This window comes from Nuphar pumila, chromosome 7, assembly GCF_984573655.1.
Source record: "Nuphar pumila chromosome 7, dmNupPumi1.hap1.1, whole genome shotgun sequence".
Taxonomy (NCBI): domain Eukaryota; kingdom Viridiplantae; phylum Streptophyta; class Magnoliopsida; order Nymphaeales; family Nymphaeaceae; genus Nuphar; species Nuphar pumila.
Genome location: NC_143255.1, coordinates 25736336 through 25756234, shown reverse-complemented (window position 1 = coordinate 25756234; position 19899 = coordinate 25736336). Strand labels below are relative to the sequence as shown.

General features: G+C 37.0%; 1 protein-coding gene across 1 annotated transcript; it reads right to left on the bottom strand.

The window, feature by feature from the left end:
• Positions 1-5693: 5693 nt before the first annotated feature.
• LOC149831593 (purple acid phosphatase 2-like) lies at positions 5694-13922 on the bottom strand. The gene is made up of 9 exons (XM_090013045.1): positions 13716-13922; positions 11597-11710; positions 11255-11455; positions 10274-10385; positions 9074-9300; positions 8173-8311; positions 7771-7991; positions 6191-6312; positions 5694-6033 (listed from the first exon to the last, which is right to left on the bottom strand). The coding sequence occupies exons 1-9, from the start codon at positions 13920-13922 to the stop codon at positions 5835-5837; spliced, it is 1542 nt and encodes a 513-aa protein (XP_089869171.1). The 3' UTR covers positions 5694-5834.
• Between the last annotated feature and the right edge of the window lie 5977 nt (positions 13923-19899).

The window sequence follows — 19899 nt, the reverse complement described above, 5'->3', positions numbered from 1 at the left end:
AAAACAAGGAAGATAAAAATCTTTTTGTTTGATTTATGCATTCACTATTGTTACCCAAAATAAGCATATCATCAACATATAAACAAATAATAATAATTGAGCTACTATCTACTTTACTGTAGACACATTTATCAGCATCATGAATTTTAAAACCATTATGTACCAGAGAACTATCAAATTTTTCATGCCATTACTTAGGGGCTTGCTTTAATCCATATAAGGATTTCTCAAGTTTGCAAGCTTTGCGTTCTTGCCCTAGCACTACAAAACCTTCAGGTTGCTCCATATATATCTCTTCATCTAATTCTCCATTTAAAAAGGTCATTTTCACGTCCATTTGATGGATTTGAAGCTTATATATGGCAACCATGACAATCAGAATTTTAATATTAGATATTCTGGTTACAGGAGCAAAAGTATCAAAATAATCAATACCTTTTTTTTGTTTAAAGCCTTTTGCAACCAAACATGCTTTAAATTTATCGATTGTACCATCAACTTTTAATTTCTTTTTAAAAATTCATTTGCAGCCAATAGTTTTGCAACCAACAGGTAAATCCACTAATTTCCAAACATTATTAGACATAATTGATTCTATTTCATCATTAATAGTTTCTCTCCAAAAGGCAGCATCTTGAGAAGACATTGCCTCTTGAAAAGACACAGGATCATTCTCAATTAGAAATATATAAAAGTCAGAACCAAAATTAGTTGGTTTTCTAATGTGTTTATTGTGTCTAACTTCAGTTTCTGGTTCATCAGCACAATCATTAGAATATTCAATCATGTCATTAACATTATGTTCATCTACTGTAATGTGATTGCCATCAAGAAGAGAATCAAATGCATTTTTATGTTCTATGAAAGATGCATCTCTAGATTCTATAATAACATCATTAACAATGTCCAGAAATCTATATGCTTTACTATGTTCAGCATACCCAACAAAAGCACATTTAAATGCTTTAGGACCAACCTTTTTCCTTTTATTTTCTGGAATTTTAACATATGCTAAACAACCCCAAACACGAAAATAACTAAGATTAGGTTTCTTACCAAAACACAATTCATAAGGTGATTTTTCAGATTTGGAATAAAGAACTCGGTTAAGAATATAACAAGCAGAAAGTATAGCCTCTCCCCATAAGTTGGAATGCAAACCCGTATTAAGAAGCATAACATTCATCATTTCTACAAGTGTTCTATTTTTCCTTTCTGCTACTCTATTTTGTTCAGGAGTTCTAGGTGTTGAAGTTTGATGGATAATACCATTATCTCCACAGAATTGATCAATTTCTCCTAAGTATTCACCTCCTCTATCTGTTCTTAAATGTACAATATTTGTTTTAAACTTATTTTGTACTTCAGCAAGATAAAGAAGAAATTTGGAAAATGCTTCAGATTTATGTTTCATCAAATAAACATAACAGAATTTTGAGTAATCATCTATAAAGGTAATAAAGTACCTATTGCCACCACGACTTAAAACATTATCCATCGTACACACATCAGAATGCACTAATTCAAGCAATTTATAATTCTTTTCTACACTAGGAAACGAGAGTCTAGTTAGCTTAGTTTGAATGCATGTCTCACACTTATGTTTATGTTCTATTCTAACATGACAAGGAAGAAGACCAAAGTTATTCATATTATGAATGCAACGAGAATTTATATGTCCTAATCATGAATGCCAAAGAAAATAGGAGTCAACCATATAAACAGAAGTAGTAGCTTCATTTATGCTCATCTTGAACATACCACCAGTGGCAAACTCTTTTCCTATAAAGATTTTTCCTTTGGTCACAGTTACAATCCCAGACTCAATAACAATCTTAAAACCATTTCGTAACAGGAGATCTGCAGAGATTAAATTTTTCTGAACTTCTGGAGCATAGTGGACATTCTCAATTGTTAGGACTTTCCCGGAGGTGAACTTAATTTTCACACTCCCTTTTCCCAACACTTTAGTTGAGGAAGAGTTTCCCATAAAGAGATTGCATCCCTCCCCCACTACTTCATACGACTTGAACAAGTTCCTGTCGTTTGCCACATGAACAGTGCTTTCAGTATCCAGGTATCAGTCCTTATTAGCAGCCACCATAAATGTTTCAGAGATTACAGCAACAAGCCTATCTTCTGACTCATTTGGCTTAGGACCACTCCTCTTCCGTTCTTTGCATTCTCTAGCAAAATGGTCAAACTTGCCACAAACATAGCAACTAATTTTCTTTTTATCAGTTGGCTTTTTTCCTTTTCACAAAATTCTTTTGATTTTCTGGGTTTTCGTACTTTTACCACCCTTGTTACTAACAAAATTCACTTTAGGATAACCTTCTTTAGGACTTGAATTCTTTTTGTCACGAAGACAAGTCTCCTCCTCAATTCGGATGTCCTAAAGAAGACCATCTAAAGTGATTTTCTCATTTTTATGTTTTAGGTGATTCCTATATTCTTTCCAAGAATCCGGCAATTTTCCAATGATGACAGCAACTTGGAAATCATCATCAAGATACATACCTTCTCCTTTGATCTTATAGGCCAATATTTGCATCTCATGAATTTGAGCAAGTATAGGTTTATCATCAATAATAGAAAAATTAACATACTGATCTACGATATACCTTTTGTTACCAGCATCTTCTGCATTGTACTTGATCTCAAGAGCATTCCACAACTCTCCAGCCGACTCCAATGGTGAATACAGGTCAAAGAGAGAATCGGCTAAAGTGTTCAGGATATGCCCTTTGCATCGGTAGTTGTCAGTATGCCACTTCTCTCGCTCTTTCTTCTCTCTCAACTTCTCCAGCAACAACAGTGGGACAAGGCTTTTTGAGGACATAGTCGATATGCAGCTCGGACAACAAGAAAAAGACCTTTGATTGACACCGCTTGAAGTTTGACCCATCAAAACGATCAAGTTTTTCAAGGTCACGGCTAAGCAGATTGATGGAGTTGGATGTCGAACCAGAGGCCATATTTAAGTTCTAAAATTGTTTTTACAACCATGTGAAAAAATGGATTTCAGAAAAGAGATTTCAAGCCTAGAGGCACGTTCTTAAGATCGCTATCTTTAGAACTTCAATCGCCCCACTCCGGAAAGTTCGAAGCGAAAAGGGGTTGTTGCGACTGAGTTCCCAAGATACAACTAGGCTTGAACCTCAAGAGAGTCACTGCTTCGCAAGGACAGATGATCTCTACCACACTTGTACTCAGCAAGCCAAATCGAGAAGAAGGAAGAAGAAGATCAGAGAGTCAGAAAATTCTTGTGTGTTCAAAAGACGAAAATAGAAGATATTTATAGACTTTTAGAGAGGCCAAAACGTTTTGCGATAAATGAGATTAATGGTCATAAATCTGACGATTTGGAAAATAGGACGAAAAGGTACCTGAACGGTCACCCACCTTTGACTGTCAATCAAAGGCCTTCAAAACCGTCCAATAGTCACAAAGCGCCATAAACTCAATATGAATGCTATTAAAACCTTTCAAACAGCCAAATATCTCAAAACTGAAAATCCAAAACGGGCATTTACACCTCGCACCGCTGCGAGCGTGCGAAGTGCGCCATCAAAACGCCACATTGCGCCTCAAGCGAGTGCGTCATCAAAACGCCACATTGTGCCTCAAGCGAGTGCGCCATCAAAACGCCACATTGTGCCTCAAGCGCCCTTGCGCACACACGCGTGCGCGCGAACGGCGCGCCCGTTGCTGCACGATGGGCAACAACGTCCGCAAGCCACCCAAAGACTCAAGGCTTACCAAAGTAAAGAATAGAGAACAAAGCCTGTATTTAAACCACTAGAAAAACTGATTTCTCTTAGATATGAGACTAAACCTTTTAAAGCACTTTTGGTGGAAAGAAATCACCAATTTTAAAACTTTCCTAACATTTGATTCGTACAATTAAGCTCTAATGGTCTCTCTTGGCAACTCCGGTGGTTCGTTCTTTGTTGGGTTCCACTCATCCCCTATGCCATCCCCCATCTTCGTATACATCTTAAATCTTATGATGCAAGTTGTTTTGATCAAATTTCACTTTGTAGATGGATAAAGCATTGTTGACTTAATAAGAATCAACCCTTGGATCTTAATTTTTTTGGCAAAAAAAAATATGATTTTTAAAATTACAATTGTTTTTGGATCGCCATAAAATCCTGCACACAAGTCGGATTTTCAACTATTTAAATGTTGATCTTCACTAAATGAATGATATGAATGATGTAGATCACACATGTCTTGTCTGAATTGAAATCTCAATAAAGGGGTATGAAGATAGGGATGAGTGGAATCGATCCCACTTGCCCATTTTGGTCCACTCATTAGGTTGCCCCCCTTGCCTAGCCTAGCCTTGCCATAAACATTGACTTTGTTGTTTTCACACACACACACACATTAGGGGATGAGTGGAATCGATCCCCCTTGCCCATTTTGGTCCACTCATTCATTAGGTTGCCCCCCTTGCCTAGCCTTGCCATAAGCATTGACTTTGTTGTTTTCACACACACACACACTAGGGGATGAGTGGAATCGATCCCACTTGCCCATTTTGGTCCACTCATTAGGTGGCCCCCCGCTTGCCTAGCCTTGCCATAAGCATTGACTTTGTCACACACACATGACTTATGCCTGTAAGAATTATGTAGAGTTGGGTGACTCTTGAGCCTAGCCAAGATTTGAAACATAACGGGACCCATATTAACTGAGAATAGTGTTCTCCCAAAAAAAGAAGAAAAGAACAAGAAAAAAAATAGTGGATTTAAGGGGCTTCATATGACTTTGAACTTGATCATCTCCTATTTTCTGTATAGTAGGGTTTAAACGAGTCACATCTTCTCACGGGATCATAAAGAGTCGGATGCTTTTATTAGCCCCTAGTAGAATTTGCTGCATTTAATAAGTTCCATCTTCTTTCAAAAAAAAAAAAAAATCCATCAAACATACACTTGGGTGGTGCAATAAGAATAGGGATGTCAACGGGTAGGATGTAACCCTATATCTGACCCGAATCCAATCAGCGAAATTAATTTTTCATTAAAATCTGAAACCGAATCTGATTAAAACCCGAATCCGACTAAGATCCTTATCCGATTAAGTGTAAATATCTGGTTTTAGAGTAGTTGAGTCCAGATTCGGTTATGTCTTTTTCCATCCAACTCCAAGCCCGAATCCGCTTATATCCGACCCGTTGACATCCCTAAATAAGAAATGGTAACTTTGTTGTCTTTTAGCTAGCGGTCAAGTTCTAACCTGATTAGGAAAAACGAAATTCACCCTGATTAAAAAAAATAGAGATGTTTTTATATAAAAATATCAACAATGAAGGAAAGAGGGTCACCTTGTCGCAACCCTTGGTTAGGATTGAAATATTTCCCCTTCTCCTCGTTAATAGATACCGCGATCCCCGAAATCTAGTTTTTTTCATTTATCTTCACACACACACACACACACACACACACACACACATACACACACACACTTCAATTACAAGAGAAAGCCCCCGAGATAGATCGCATGAGCACACACCTCCTTGCTGTCTTTAATTCAGAGAGGACAACCTACCGTGATGATGCCATTGAGCCCATGTTAGATAATGAATGTTATACTCCAGTGTTAGAAAAATGGTCTAAAAAAAGAGTAATTCTTATTGTCTTGAAGCACCACATTATTTCTTGAAAGCATAAAGTCTGGCATGTAAACATTTCATACTTGTGTAATAGTAACCCTGAGTTACAGGCAGGGCAAAAAGATTCAGAAAGGGAAAAGAAGTTGAAAGCTTGAAACACATTTTGTCACCCCTTTTATTATCCTTGGAAAGGAAAACTTGAGCTTTACTATGCCATTGTAGATGTGGGTTCGGGCATGGGATGCCAGACTCTGTTGTAAAACCACATAGAATCACCAACTACCGCAGCAGCATCCTGATTCCGATGCCAACTGTAGTAAGCATGTGTTCGGTTCTTTATCTCCAGAGTAGCATGCCCGAAGCTTGCTTCACGAAAGGCAGAATACTTTGGCTGTGGATATGTCATGCTGCATTGTTAAATGACTCATGGTCAGTTCCAACATTCAACAAATTGATCAATTAGTCTCATGATTTGGCGAGTGTGCATGCACACACACACACATAAAGCACAGAGACACATTATTGAATTCCTACAAAAAGTATAGTTTAATATTCCAATATTACTTGTTGGCCAATCCTTCAATATTTCCTCCGTCACCGATAGTGATATACACTGGAGCAGATTGATCTGCTACTGGAGCGCACTTCCCATTTACAATGTTGTAAGCGATGTTCGATACTCGTTCCTAAACCATGGAGTTTTAGAAAATTAAATAAATGTAATGGAACACTATTCATGGTGTCATAAAAATAAAACATTTTGTATTTGAGACACAAACTCCTATCCTATAGCATGTACACAACAGTAGAAGCACCAGTCAACCAATAAAGCAAAGAATACAAGATATGGCACAAAAATGAGGGTGAATTTTCAATAAGTAGCATTCTAAAGCACATATTTGCTGTAGCAGATTTAGGATCATTTGATCAACAGTAGTTGGTCTTGCAAAAGATGCAAGAAAACCTGAACCTAGCCAACAGACAGGGCATTCACATGAATTTCATAAGGTCAGCTGAAGTTACACTTGGTCACAAGATCTTACACCAGTTTTCAAACCAAACTGCTGAATTTTACGATCAAGTTTATGAGAACTAAAATTGAATTAAACCATTATAGTAAGTTAACTTAGATGTATAGAGTACATCACCCTGCAAGCATTACACAAAATCATGAGCACCAATATTAAGGAAAGAGTTATAAGTGCATGAATGTGCACCACAGATGCACACGGATATGAAATTTTCTAGTAGTTAAATGAAATCTAGCTGTAGAATAGGATGAGAATGCCACCTGGTAATATCAGCTAATCATATGCTAGTGTAGGTGTGCTAATAACTCAATATAGGAGGTCATTAGAAAAAGGAACCTCCAAATGGGGTCTTCTATATATATCCAATAGTTCTCTAGTCACTGTACAGATGAAACATCTTGTAAAGATTTTGGGACTGTGTGTTCACAGAATTACATATGGATGTAATTCATACTCATTATAAGTAAACTATAGATGTGTCAGTGATCTCCAGAAAGGAATTTTTTAGAATCTTTAGTGTAGTAGTTTGTGGATAGATCACAACAGCCAATAACCTATTGAACTATAGTTGTGGTTAACCTTATTAAAAGAAAATGATATATTTGAGAATATCAGTTGTTCCATACCATCCAAGTGCAATTTTACCATGAAAGTTTGCAACAATAGGGATTGTACCCACTCTCAAAGGGAACCTTTCTTTGCAAAAGTGACCTATAATGTCCACATCTTTGATTGTAGCTTATAGGATCAAACTTTAGTTAATAAGAGTGAACAAGTATAAAAGAGAAGCAAACCTGCATGAAACATAATTAAAAACTAAACATGTGAGGCTAGGACTAACAATGTAAGCAATGACAAACTCTCCATCCACATAGAAGCTGCAACTGTCCTATATAAAAAATCCTAAAGCTTTTAATAGTAACCATACAATCTGCTCTAAGTAGACAATTGTTTATATTTACAAAATTGATCCACGAACTTTTTTCTTGTTCTCTAGGAACCAAATTAAAAACATAAAACAAGCATACTACAATCTTTGTGAAGGTTCAAATAAATCCATCACTAAGAAAATTACAGCACATATACCAATAAAGAAATAAGATGATGACTTACGGATCGTTCATAAGCATGAACGTGACCAGCAAACACAAGATCTACTTTGTGTTGCACAAACCATTGTTCAAACATAACTCTCATGCTCTCTCCTTCCATGTAGTGATAGTTGTAGCTATTATACCATGGTGAATGCATAAGAACAATCAACCATGGTGTCTCATTCCTATCAACCTTTTGAAACTCTTGCTCAAGCCAATTGTACTGTGGTGTGTATTTTCCTGAAATTGCAGAGGATTAGTTGTCAAAACTAATAGTATTTGTTGTATTATACTGATGATGGCAGATGCCATGGTGGCAAGCACAATAATGATATATCTAAATTTTATTTAACTCTTAATAGGAAATAAAATAGAAAATTTTATTTTAAGAATTAAGAATAAAAAACCAAAGAATCCTCACCATAAGCTGAATATGAACTCAGAACAATGATGTATGCTGAAGCTCGCTTAATAGAATACCAAAATGGATATGTGCTATTGGATGCTCTGTAGGGTACATGATAACGATGTTTATATGGCTTAAAAGGAATAGTTTCACCCTGCAACAAAATTATAATAGTAAATCATGTGGACAAGTATAACATTTGAATGCTAAAAGCGAGTTGTGGTAAAATATATAAAATCAAAACTTGGAATTGACCACACACAGAAGTTCAGAAGTAATATAATGCCATATTTAACAATTGAAGGAACACATCCATTGAGATTGAATACTTAGAATAATTCATTTTGGTAATGAATCAAATCTATAGTTGAACCATATGTCAGTCTTTTTTCACCAAAGAAACACATGCAACAAATGCATATACAAGAAATTTGAATAAGTGAAATTTATATGTATATTTGAGAACTTTTCATGTGTGTGTGTGTGTGTGTGCGTGTCTGTGTGCACGTCTGTGTCTCTGTATGTTCTGAAAGTTCACAAATTATGGATTTGAAAATGAGAACTCCAGAAAGTTTGTGAGAAATTTTCTGGGTTTTTAGTAAAGATATAACTCTGCTGCTACAAATTAATAGGCTAAATCTTGCCACTGAAAAATATATTAGGTGGCTGCATCTTTCTATGCCTTTTAAATTAATAGAACAAATAACAACTCATTTCTTTGAAATAGATCATATTACAGGGGTTCAGAAATAAACACTTCCTTTTCTTTTCTGAAGCTGAAAATTTTGCTTAAGTCTATTGCTTCACCCTTAAACTAACTATAAAGAAAGATTTTACACCAAACATGCAAAAGAGAACACTAAGATCATTTGAAGAAAAAATGAATGATGTCATTGTGTTAGCCTATGATAATTACCAATTCAGGAACAAAGTCCAGTTCATGATTCCCAGCAGTCCATATCCATGGTTGATAAGCAGCACTTCTCTCAATGAACCTTCCCCATGTATCCCATCTGACATTATCATGAAAAGGATAATTGTCTGCATAAGAAAGGTCTCCAACAAACAACACTGTCTGTCCCTTTCCATTTAATTGATAGTGACTAAGTGTGGTGTTGGAATCAAAGGTTTGACCCAGGTCCCCTGTGTGCATCAGAAAGTAAGATGAAGCCACATCCAGGCATGATTTTACAAAAAAATACACAAAGAATCAACAGAAAAAACCAAGAAAAAGTTAACATGTTTGAGCTTGAAAACACATTGGATAGCAGTTATGCAAGAAATATTATAAATTTCAATCTTCCTAAAGATCTCATATCCATAGCCATGAATAATAATCAATATGTCATATTTGCAAATTTTCTTTTATCTGAGTGGTTATTCATGCCATTCCAAGTTCAGCTACAGAAGTGAGCATATATAGACTATGTAAGTCTATCTTCTTACAACCTCAAATCTATTTTCACTGGCATGAAAAAGATATATATGCAATACTGAAACCTAGCATTTCTATTAGAGCAATGGGGTACATATCCTGGTAACCAATAAAACCTCCTCACCTGCAAGCATGAAAGAATATATAAAATTACTGTTGACAATGGCACATCATGATCACAATAGAGGTGGAAATGAGTCACAGCTAAATTGCCAGATATCTGTAACAAATTTATCATATCCATTTCATGACAAAAGTAATAGGTTCTCCAAGAATTATATCAACTTTAGTACCCAAGATGATGGTACATGCTCACAGAAATCAACCAGTATAAAATAACATCCTGTTATGTGAAACATGTAAAATCTGTCCTCTTTTGCTGTAAAATTCTTCTCTTCAAATGTTTACCTTTTGATGTGTCAAACTCTAGAACTGGAAGAACCAGAAAATAAGAGACTATACAAAACCAAGCTGATGGTTTTGTTATTGAAATGGATTCAGTTGATGGAAATATTAGATGGAAATGAATGTTTAGGACAAAATTTCTTGAGAGAACGGCAAGATAGCATAGAAGATATATTCATTATCTTTGTGCAAAAAAGAACTGCTCAAATTTGTGATAGAATATAAGAAAAAAAAGCATATAATGCACATAAGGAGAAAAGGTTATATTGAAGTTACCCATGAGACCAAAAGTATATGGAACATCTGGACCAACTTTTGGTGGAGTCTTAAATGAGAAACTGCGTCTTGTATGTCCAATTCCTATCTCATAAAAGTACTCAGTATCATACTGCACTAGTAACAAACTTCAAATTAGTCTCCACTTTGTAAATAATCAGTAACCAGAGATGAATATTTCTACTGCATTAGAAACAGAGAATGTAAATACCCATAAAACAACATTGCTAACAACACATGGAAAGCCATTGTGCTTGTTAGCAATGACTTGTTTCGCTAAGTAAAGCAATTTCGTTACAACCAAAACATAAATTGAACAAGAATAAATGCACAATATAAAAACAACATAAGCCAGCCATTTGTATCCATTTGTATCAGAGATTTCATGGGGGAGAAATTGAATCAAAAGCACAAAATACAAAATAGAACTGCATAGCATAACAAAAAGCAGGCTATCATGCTGAGAGAAACTATGCACAAAAGGAAATAGAAAAACAAAAATGATTTAACAGAGAAAGACCATGATTTTGAAGCAATTGAATCATAAGAAGACCAAGAACCAAAGGTTGCAGAGTCTTAAAACTATATTTTCAAAAGAACCAATTAAATGCAGTCATGTTCTTTTTGAGAAGGTAAAATAAATAAGAAAAAACTTATATCTAACTTCTTGATTCTATAGTTACAATATGCATTCTTCAATTTAAGAAAACCAATTTAAAGCTCCAACTATTTGCATGGTAATAAAATGGTTATCCTATAAACAACATCTAGTCAAAGAAACATGAATAAGGCAGAACACCCAAGGAATCTCAGGAATCTTCATTTGGAAAATATGTACATTTGTATCAATCATACAACAATATCCCAAAGGCAAGGCAAAACATTACTGACCTACACAATTCACTAATAATACAAAACAACAGGAGACTAACCAATGGAGCAGTACAAGAACAAAGAAAAATAATGCAGAAAGCGACTCACTTTCAAGTTCTTGATAGTACAGTGGTGAATGAACCCTGAAGTGTAATTGTAGAACTTGTAGGAAGTAACTATACCATCTGCCCTGAATCTTCTCTTGTGTTCAGCGGTGCCATACAATACAGTGTCGGAACCTTGTTCGGAAGTTGTGACCCATGAAACTATAATCGCCCTCCCAACGTGGTCTCCTTGTGTTATATGCACCTATAAAAACCAAAGCATCAAAACCACTTTAATAGAGAAACAAGTCTCAAAGCTGTGCATCAATATCGCTTGTTGAGAAGCAAACACAGTTTATAGCTTGATATATAGATTACATGCAACAATATATACTAAAAAAAAAACCTGTTGGGGAGCATTATAACCAGGTGGTACTCTAAATACATCACTGTCTACGGGCATATCTTTGGATGCACCAAGCTTTCTAACGAACCTACTTGTGGTTCCAGCATTAGATGCCTTAGAAAAGCTTAGAACAAACAAAATGAGCAGCACCCACATCATGGATTTCTCCATGGAGCTCTCTCTCTCTCTCTCTCTCTCTCTCTCGAAACTCAATCACCCATCAAGGTTGAAGTTCAAATTAATAGACCTGTCCCTCTAAGAATGAAGGGAATATCCAGAGGATCCTGCAGGAATATATGCGGAAAGATAGCAAGGAGGAGAGGCAGGAAATAGGAGAGAATTTAGGCGTTGAAACCAGGTCGCCAACCTAGCAAGGCAGGCTTATGGATCATGACCTCCCCCATGAGGAGACAAGATTTGGATGCTCCAAAAAAGAAAAGAAAAAGGTTTGTTAGTGGATTGTCAACGGCTTTGTATGGTAGTTTCAATAAAGAATTTTCTAGGCTTGAATGGGTAGTCGATACTATAGTCCTCTCTTCGTTTTTCTTTTTTCCAACTTCTTACACAGAGCCTAAGAGCATGTCCACTAGGATCCAAGGGTCAAGATGAACTGGATCTGGGTTCTATCATGGCTGATCCATATATTTGTATCTGATCTAGCGAAGTGGATTTGGTGTTGATTGGTTTTGGGTCTCTGTTATGGATCTGAATTGGATCTAAGATTATAGCAACAGCGGATTGATCTGTGCTGAGCATTATCAAAACTCTCATGAAGATGGAGTTTTGGATCAGATCAGGCCTGCAGGGAAATGAGAACGGGTTTAATTGGATCACATCTGTCTTAAATGTGCTTAGGACTGGTAAACAAACCCAAAAAGGGTCTTCAAGCTTGGCTGGTTCATGTGGTGTGCCCGAGCTGAGCTTATATATATATATATATATATATATATATATATATATATATATATATATATATATATATATATATATATATATTCAAAATTGAAAAAAATAAAATTTGGGACTACTGGGCTGGAATCATAGTCGTGTGTGAAGTCTCAACCAGGCTCGTTGCCTCATAGTTAGGTAGGCCTGTGTGAATAGGCCCCAATCAAGTTGACTCATATCCCCGTTCAGCTTACGTGAGTCATTATTGAGGTTGGATCCACTATGTATGGGCTGATCCTAATTAGAATCCAGATTCATAATATCTAACTCCCTACGTCCGAGTCCATGTAGGAGTTTGATCATGGATGGTGACCTATGCCACGTTAACGTCCTTACGGCTCTTTAAAAAACTCGGGGACACTTTTCAATATTGGGATCTGGCATGGGCCCACATCAGATTTGAGGCTGCACTCAATCGGGAGATCTGAGGCCCGACCCCAGAAAGCACAACAGTTCACGGATTCTGACTTGATCTGACCGGGTTAGGGAGTGTTTGACACGCGCAAGAAGGGACTATTAGTATTCAGTAGGGCCAGAGAGTGTTGAATATTCGCAAAAGATAAACTCTGCCTAACATTTGATACGTGCTGTCATGTGCCGGACACGCGAGACAAACTGCATCCTGTGCAATGCATTATAACGCATCCAGACACACCTGGTGCATTCTGGACAAACACCCCACGTTCTCTCAGCGTGATGTTTGTCCCGTGTATGACCTTTACTTTAGGGTATGTTTGATGGCTTGTGTAGGGTTGGACGAAATGAACAAAAAAGATGGAACAGAACATTGGTTCCGTAATAATTGTTTCAAGTTTAACATTTGTTTGTACCATACTCATATGCTATGTTTGTTTAATGACGATGTACGAACAACTTGGACCGTCATAGATAATGGGTCAAATTACTTTGTTTTGGATCCTATGACCAGATTCGTCCACCATTTTACATGTTTTAACAAGTTTATTATGGTTTTTGCTCGAATATGGATCCAATTACGAAATTATGTCTAAAATCATGAATTTTTGCCCTGAATATGGATTTGGAATTAGATTTTTGTCCTGAATATAGATATCGAATTGGATTTTTGCCTCGAATATGGATTTTTGCTCCGAATATGGATCCGAATCTTGATCGCACATTTTTCATTAGAGAGCGAAGAGGGAGAGGAGACCTTCGCCTTGCCGACACCGAGGGAGAAGCCGTCACGGAAGATCCTAATCCGCACCTTGCTGCTCCGCAATGCCCCAAGCCTGGCCCTCACCTTCGTCTCCATCTGGATCGCCAACAACACACTGTTCTTTTTCAGATCCGCTGTTAGCTTGGCCACTTCGGATGAGTCGACCATCTCACCCTTTGTCGATACGGTCGTCGACACCATCGTTGTATTCTTAGAAGCATGCATAAAACTTGAGAATGAACCGGATCTGAGCGAGACCCCGCCCAAGTCGGTCGACATAGAGACGTCATCGTAGAAGAACTTGACCTTATTGTTGGGGGTTTTAGGCATCAACAACAACGAAGATGAGAGAGTCGAGGCACGAACCACCGGTGACGTTGAGGGTGGAGATTTGGACGATCGATACAAAGAAGTCTGGCCACTGCGGGCAGAAGAGCACCGACACGACTGCGTCGACGACAACGAGGGCCAGGAGGAGGAAGAGCACGATGATGCAAGTCTAGATGAAGCAGAGGCAGCAGCACCGCCGCTTCGAGAGGTGCCAATTGGGTTGCGGTTGATACATTGGCCGAGTCGCACTGTAGAGATGAGACTTCGTGTAGGTGGCGCCTCCGGTGACACTGGCCACTCCACCTATCGAAGAGGCTCTGAACGGTCGAGAAGCTGGGTAAACCCGATCGTTCATTGGCCGGCCAAGACGTTGGGTAAACCCGATCGATCGGGACACTGGGTAAACCTGATCGGACGAGACGCTGGCTTCCGCTCTTCCAGAGAGAGTCGAGAGAGAGAGAGAGAGACATGCCCGTCGAGGTAAATTTTTTTTAACTTTGTTCTCTCTGTTCCCTATTCTTTTTATAACAGGGTGGGGGGCTGGATCAAAAATAACATACATTAATGAACGTGGCAGATGGGACACGTCCAATGTTTGTTAAAAATATTGTTCTTGACATTTCTTTTGTCCCGTGCGATGCACGGGATGAGCCATTAAACAATCACTTAGGGCAGACATGGTGCACTTAGGCCCTTTTGATAGAGATGACCTCATTAGCCCCTATTTTCCATCTTAATGCTTGTCCTTACGATATCATCTCTTGGAATAGACAGTGGCCAAAAATAGGATTTCAAAAAAATGAGATCCCAATCTTAGAGACACATTCTTAAGATCACTATCTTTAAAACTTCAATCGCCCCACTTTGAGATTTTTGAATATGCGAAAAGAAGTTGTTCACGACTGAGTTCTTAGGATACAACCAGGCTTGGACCTCAAGAACGTCACTGCTTTACAAGGTTCGATGACCTCTCTCACACATGAACTTGGCAAGCCAAAACAAAAGCAAAAAAAAGAGAGAGAGAAAGCTTGAGAATCAGAAAATTTGATAATAAAAAACCGAAAATAAAGAGATTTATAGACTTTAGGAAGGCCAACATGTTTTTTGTGATACATGATATTAAAGGTGATAAATCCAATGGTTTGAAAATTGGATGAAAATGATCCTAAATGATCACTCATCTTTGACCAACGATCAAGGACCTCCAAAACTGTCCAGCAGTCACAACGCTCCATAAACACCATATAAGTGTCTTTTTAAAGCCTTTCAAACCACCAAACCAATCGAGAAAATGAAAAGTCAAATACGACTTGGTCAAAATGGACCTCGATGCCTCGTGTTGTTGTGAAGTGAAAAGTGTGCCATCAATGTAATACTCACAAATTTTTATCAAATTATTAAAAAATAAAAATGAATTTTATGTGAAATTGTGGCTTGAATTTTATGTGAAATTGTGGCTTGAATTTAGTTCACATTTAATCTCAAATTAATGTTGAATTTATGTCTAAATTGAAATCAAAATAAAAGTAAAATTCAATTTGAATTCAAAGGTGTAATTTAATTATAATGAAAATTTTAATTTGAGTTTGGGTTGATCTAAATTGGACATTCAAATGGATTTACATGAAAGGAAAGTGATCTAAAGGTAACTGTGGTGAATGTTTTGAAAGGTTATGAGAAAAGGCCTATAGAAACAGGAAAATCAGGTAAGCTAAAGATGACCTTAGAGGCCAATCAAGAGAGGGTTTCGGTTCACATCTAATATGGATCGAACCAAGGGCTTGCTCAAATAGGTCACAATTAAGATAGACCGATATAGTCAGAAAACAATAAAATAGGTCATTGGATGACTGAGATGCTCAAACAATAAAAACTACATGTTTCACTGAATCAGTAGGATCCAATTTTAGTATTTCAGGTTTCAAACGCGGGTAGGGTCTTAGCTAAAGACTCACTACAAGGATGAGGGTTAATAGCAGCAACTCTTTTCCAATGAGACATTAATAAAGCAATATCATCGAGATTTTTAGCCCTGCTAATTGATAGGTAACAGTAAGAACATAAATATCTTGTTGTTATTACTCTACTATGGCCATAAATCTCACCGCTATTAGCTTTATCAATAACGACGAGCTGGATATCCTCTATAATGACTTGCCCTTGCACATATCTCGTTATTTTATATATATATATAAACGGCGAGATTATCTGGCCGTTAGATATTACCGTTAAAATAATTTAATGGTTAGAAGATCTCGCTATTATAAATCAATAACCACGAGATATGGATCTTGCTATTGTAGGGTTTTACTTTATAATGGTGATAGTTATGCCATCATTATAGAGTGATCTCTCTCTCTCTCTCTCTCTCTCTCTCTCTCTCTCTCTCTCTATATATATATATATATATATATATATATATATATATATATATATATATATATATAATCTCTCTCTCTCTCTAATCTCCTGTTCTCTCCCCTTTCACGAGACTGACAACCACCGACTAACCTCCATACGCCGAACCATTGGCCACAACATCCACTCCTTCTCTCGGTTCATCGGCCACTTCCACCATCGACCCTGAAGCCTTCCCGATCTCCATGTACCTGTCTTGTTCGGGCACCCCATCAACACTGAACCCCTCTATCGGCCCTCCCCGTGACCTCTCTCTCTCTCTCTCTCTCTCTCTCTCTCTCTCTCTATATATATATATATATATATATATATATATACATATATGTGTGTGTGTGTGTGTGTGTGTTTTGAAATGAAACACCCTAACCCCATTCATGTTGCTCTCTCTCTCTCCACCTCCTTCTCTCCCATCAGCGACAATGAAACCATCTGGCGACTGCAGCCCCACACCCCCTCTACCCTGCTCTGCACATTTTCCAGTGCATCCCTCTCTTTGTCGCCTCCCTTTCTCCCTCCAACAATGATGGTTGCCTTCGGCGACTGCAGCCCCATGCCCCTCTGCTCTGCTTTGCACGTTTTCTAGTGCATGCCTCTCTCTGTCGCATCCCTCTTTCCTAGTTAAGGTTTTTGATTTCTTATGTTTTCTTCTATTTTCGTAGAGGTGTTGTCTAAGCCATTGCAAGAACTCTCGAACCTACGTGGAGGTACTGCTAAACCGAGGAGGAGCCCTAGAGAACCAAACAGACTCCCAAGTCTAACAAAGGTACTCTTCAGTTTCTATGCTCATTTATTCTGATTTATTCAAATTGTTTAACGGTACTCATACATGTTTTGATCTTTATTTGCATATATAGATCCATGGTGGTGAGCTCCAAAATGGTGAAGATAAAAAACATGCTTTCACTTTACTTTTTTTCTTGAAAAAAGGATGGCTAGGGCTTGAAACGAGCATCTTTGTATCTTCTAAAGGTTTTTAAAAGGATTTTAGTGAAATTCGGATACGTTATTATTCTACCACAAAAATTTAATCAATAGTTTTTTACAATCATCATGGGAAGTCATGCTATTTTTTGGTTTTCGTACTTAGAAAGCATCACCAAAGGATTTTGGGCTATAAATAGCCCAAAACCTTTTTTTTTGTTGATTTTAGATCGAACAATAGACTAGCTCTATCGTCTGTGATAAGGTCTGTCGTCTAGCACCCCCTTGTTAGTAGATTGTCAGTTTGATCTATCATTCAATCTATGGGGTAGACCACTTAATGATTATGAACAATTCCAATAGCTAACAAAAGTTTAAATGATTGAAAAATTGTTATCGACAAAAGGTTTAATGATCTCCAGCATTATCGCGAGTTTTTGAAAGATCATATGATAAAAAATAAGTGTAAAACAAAATTTTTGAAGAGTTGTGATAACAAGGTCATTGTCGTATGTATACTATCGAACCCGCAGACTACAACTGCTTGCCTATGGAAGATCCATTGCATAAAAGTGTGCATAATAGGGTTCTTTCAAGTGAAGAAGTATCAAGGCGAGCATACATGCGGTGGATCACTAGGCAACTTTGTGGTGGAAACAGTGTCTTTTAAGTAGATTTCAAATATTATTCACAAACACATGCACGATAACCCGAAGATAACTATGTAACACCTAGGATTTTGTTTTAGTTTAACTTTTAAATTCAGGTTAAATTTGGTTTTTAATTTAGGTGAAATTCGAGAGTCTAAGTTGGCTAAGCAGTATTTTGGACTCAAACTAGGTTCCAAAAGCGGCTGAGAGGGGTCACACTCGGCCCAATGGGGGTGTCAGAAATAGTCAATGTGGCCCACAGGGGTTCAGGGGTGACTCAGTGCTATTTGGATCTTGGATGAATTAGGTTCGGATTCAAACCTGAGTTTGGATCCAATGTAGATGTGAATCTTATGTTTAGATATGGATCTTTAAATGAATTTTGGATTTATATTTATTTGTTTAGTTCCTAGATCCAACCCAAATGGGGATTGGATCTGGATCAGACTTTTGGATCTAGATCAAGTTTTGGATCTTGATCAAGTTTTTAAATCTGGGTCATTTTAGATCCGGACCCAAGTAGGATCCACTCTAGACTCTAGAGACTTCATTAGGAGAGTCTTTAAAACCCTAAAAGGATCTATAGAGGGTGGAACGCCCCCCCCAAGTGGACCCCCTCAACTAATTAAATTAATTAGTTAGTAATTAAGATAAATTAGTAGTTAATTAAATTAATTAATTAATTATTTGATTAGGAAATTAGTTAGTGAAATTCTGGAATATAACTCTTAGGGATGAGATTAGGTTAGTTTTGATAGGGTTGGACTCTAAGGAGGGGATGCCCTCCTCCTTTTGTGAACTTTCTAGAGAGAGAGAGAGAGAGAGAGACTCTCTCCTATCTTCTTTCCTGTTTTCTTTTTCTTCTTCCTTCTTCTTCTTCCTTAGGGTTTTTCCAGCAGCGATTGAAGCTGCTCCAAGGTGCTAGGATGAAAAATGAAGGTGTTGGTGGTTTAGAAAATATGTTTAAGGTAGGATTCAACCTACGCGTAGCATAGATCGAATGCAAATGCATAACCCATGTCTTACCGATTCTACGAGCTGATCCATGGTGGATCAGATCTTGAATAGATTTAAAAAATGTTTTGAAAGTGTTTTTAATTTTTTATCATGCTATAAAACAGATCTACAAAATTATTTTTGGTAAATCTATGTCCAGAAGGCTAAACTGAAAAATTGGGTAACTCGAAACACATAGTTTTGTATTCTTACATAATTTTAGATGGTTAAATATTTGTTTGCAGCATGAATGGATGTATATTTGCTTTCTTTCATGTGTTTACAGCATGACTCATGTCTCAGCAAATTCATTTTATGTGTTTTATGGCGTGTTCGCATGCTAGCATCTTAAACTAGTTATTTTATGCAAAAATCATGATTTATTTTGATAATCTAGACTTCAAAGCATGTATTATGATCATATGACATTTTTTTATGATTGTAGATAATGTTTAGATACTGGCAATGAGTTGATGCATGATTAAAAATTGATACTTCACATTTATGCTTGAGTTTTTTTGCTTTTTCATGATTTATATTTTATTTTTCATGTTGTCTTGATTTTCTTAACTGATCCATCATGGTAAAATAAATCTACCTCTCAAATCGGATCACCAATTATCAAACTCTTTTATAGAGATCTTTCAGACATCTAAGAGATGTCTCAAAAAATATTAGGCCTTATTGGTATACGAAAGTGAGGGTTATGGTTGCTTTAACCCAAGATAGAAATTTTGTTTTGCATGCAGAGTCTTTCTTGATAGTCAGTTTTGCAGAAAATCTAATAAATCATTGATTTTGAATTAATGACTAATTTTTTAATATGTCATTCACATCATATGAATAGATCTGATAAAAATAAA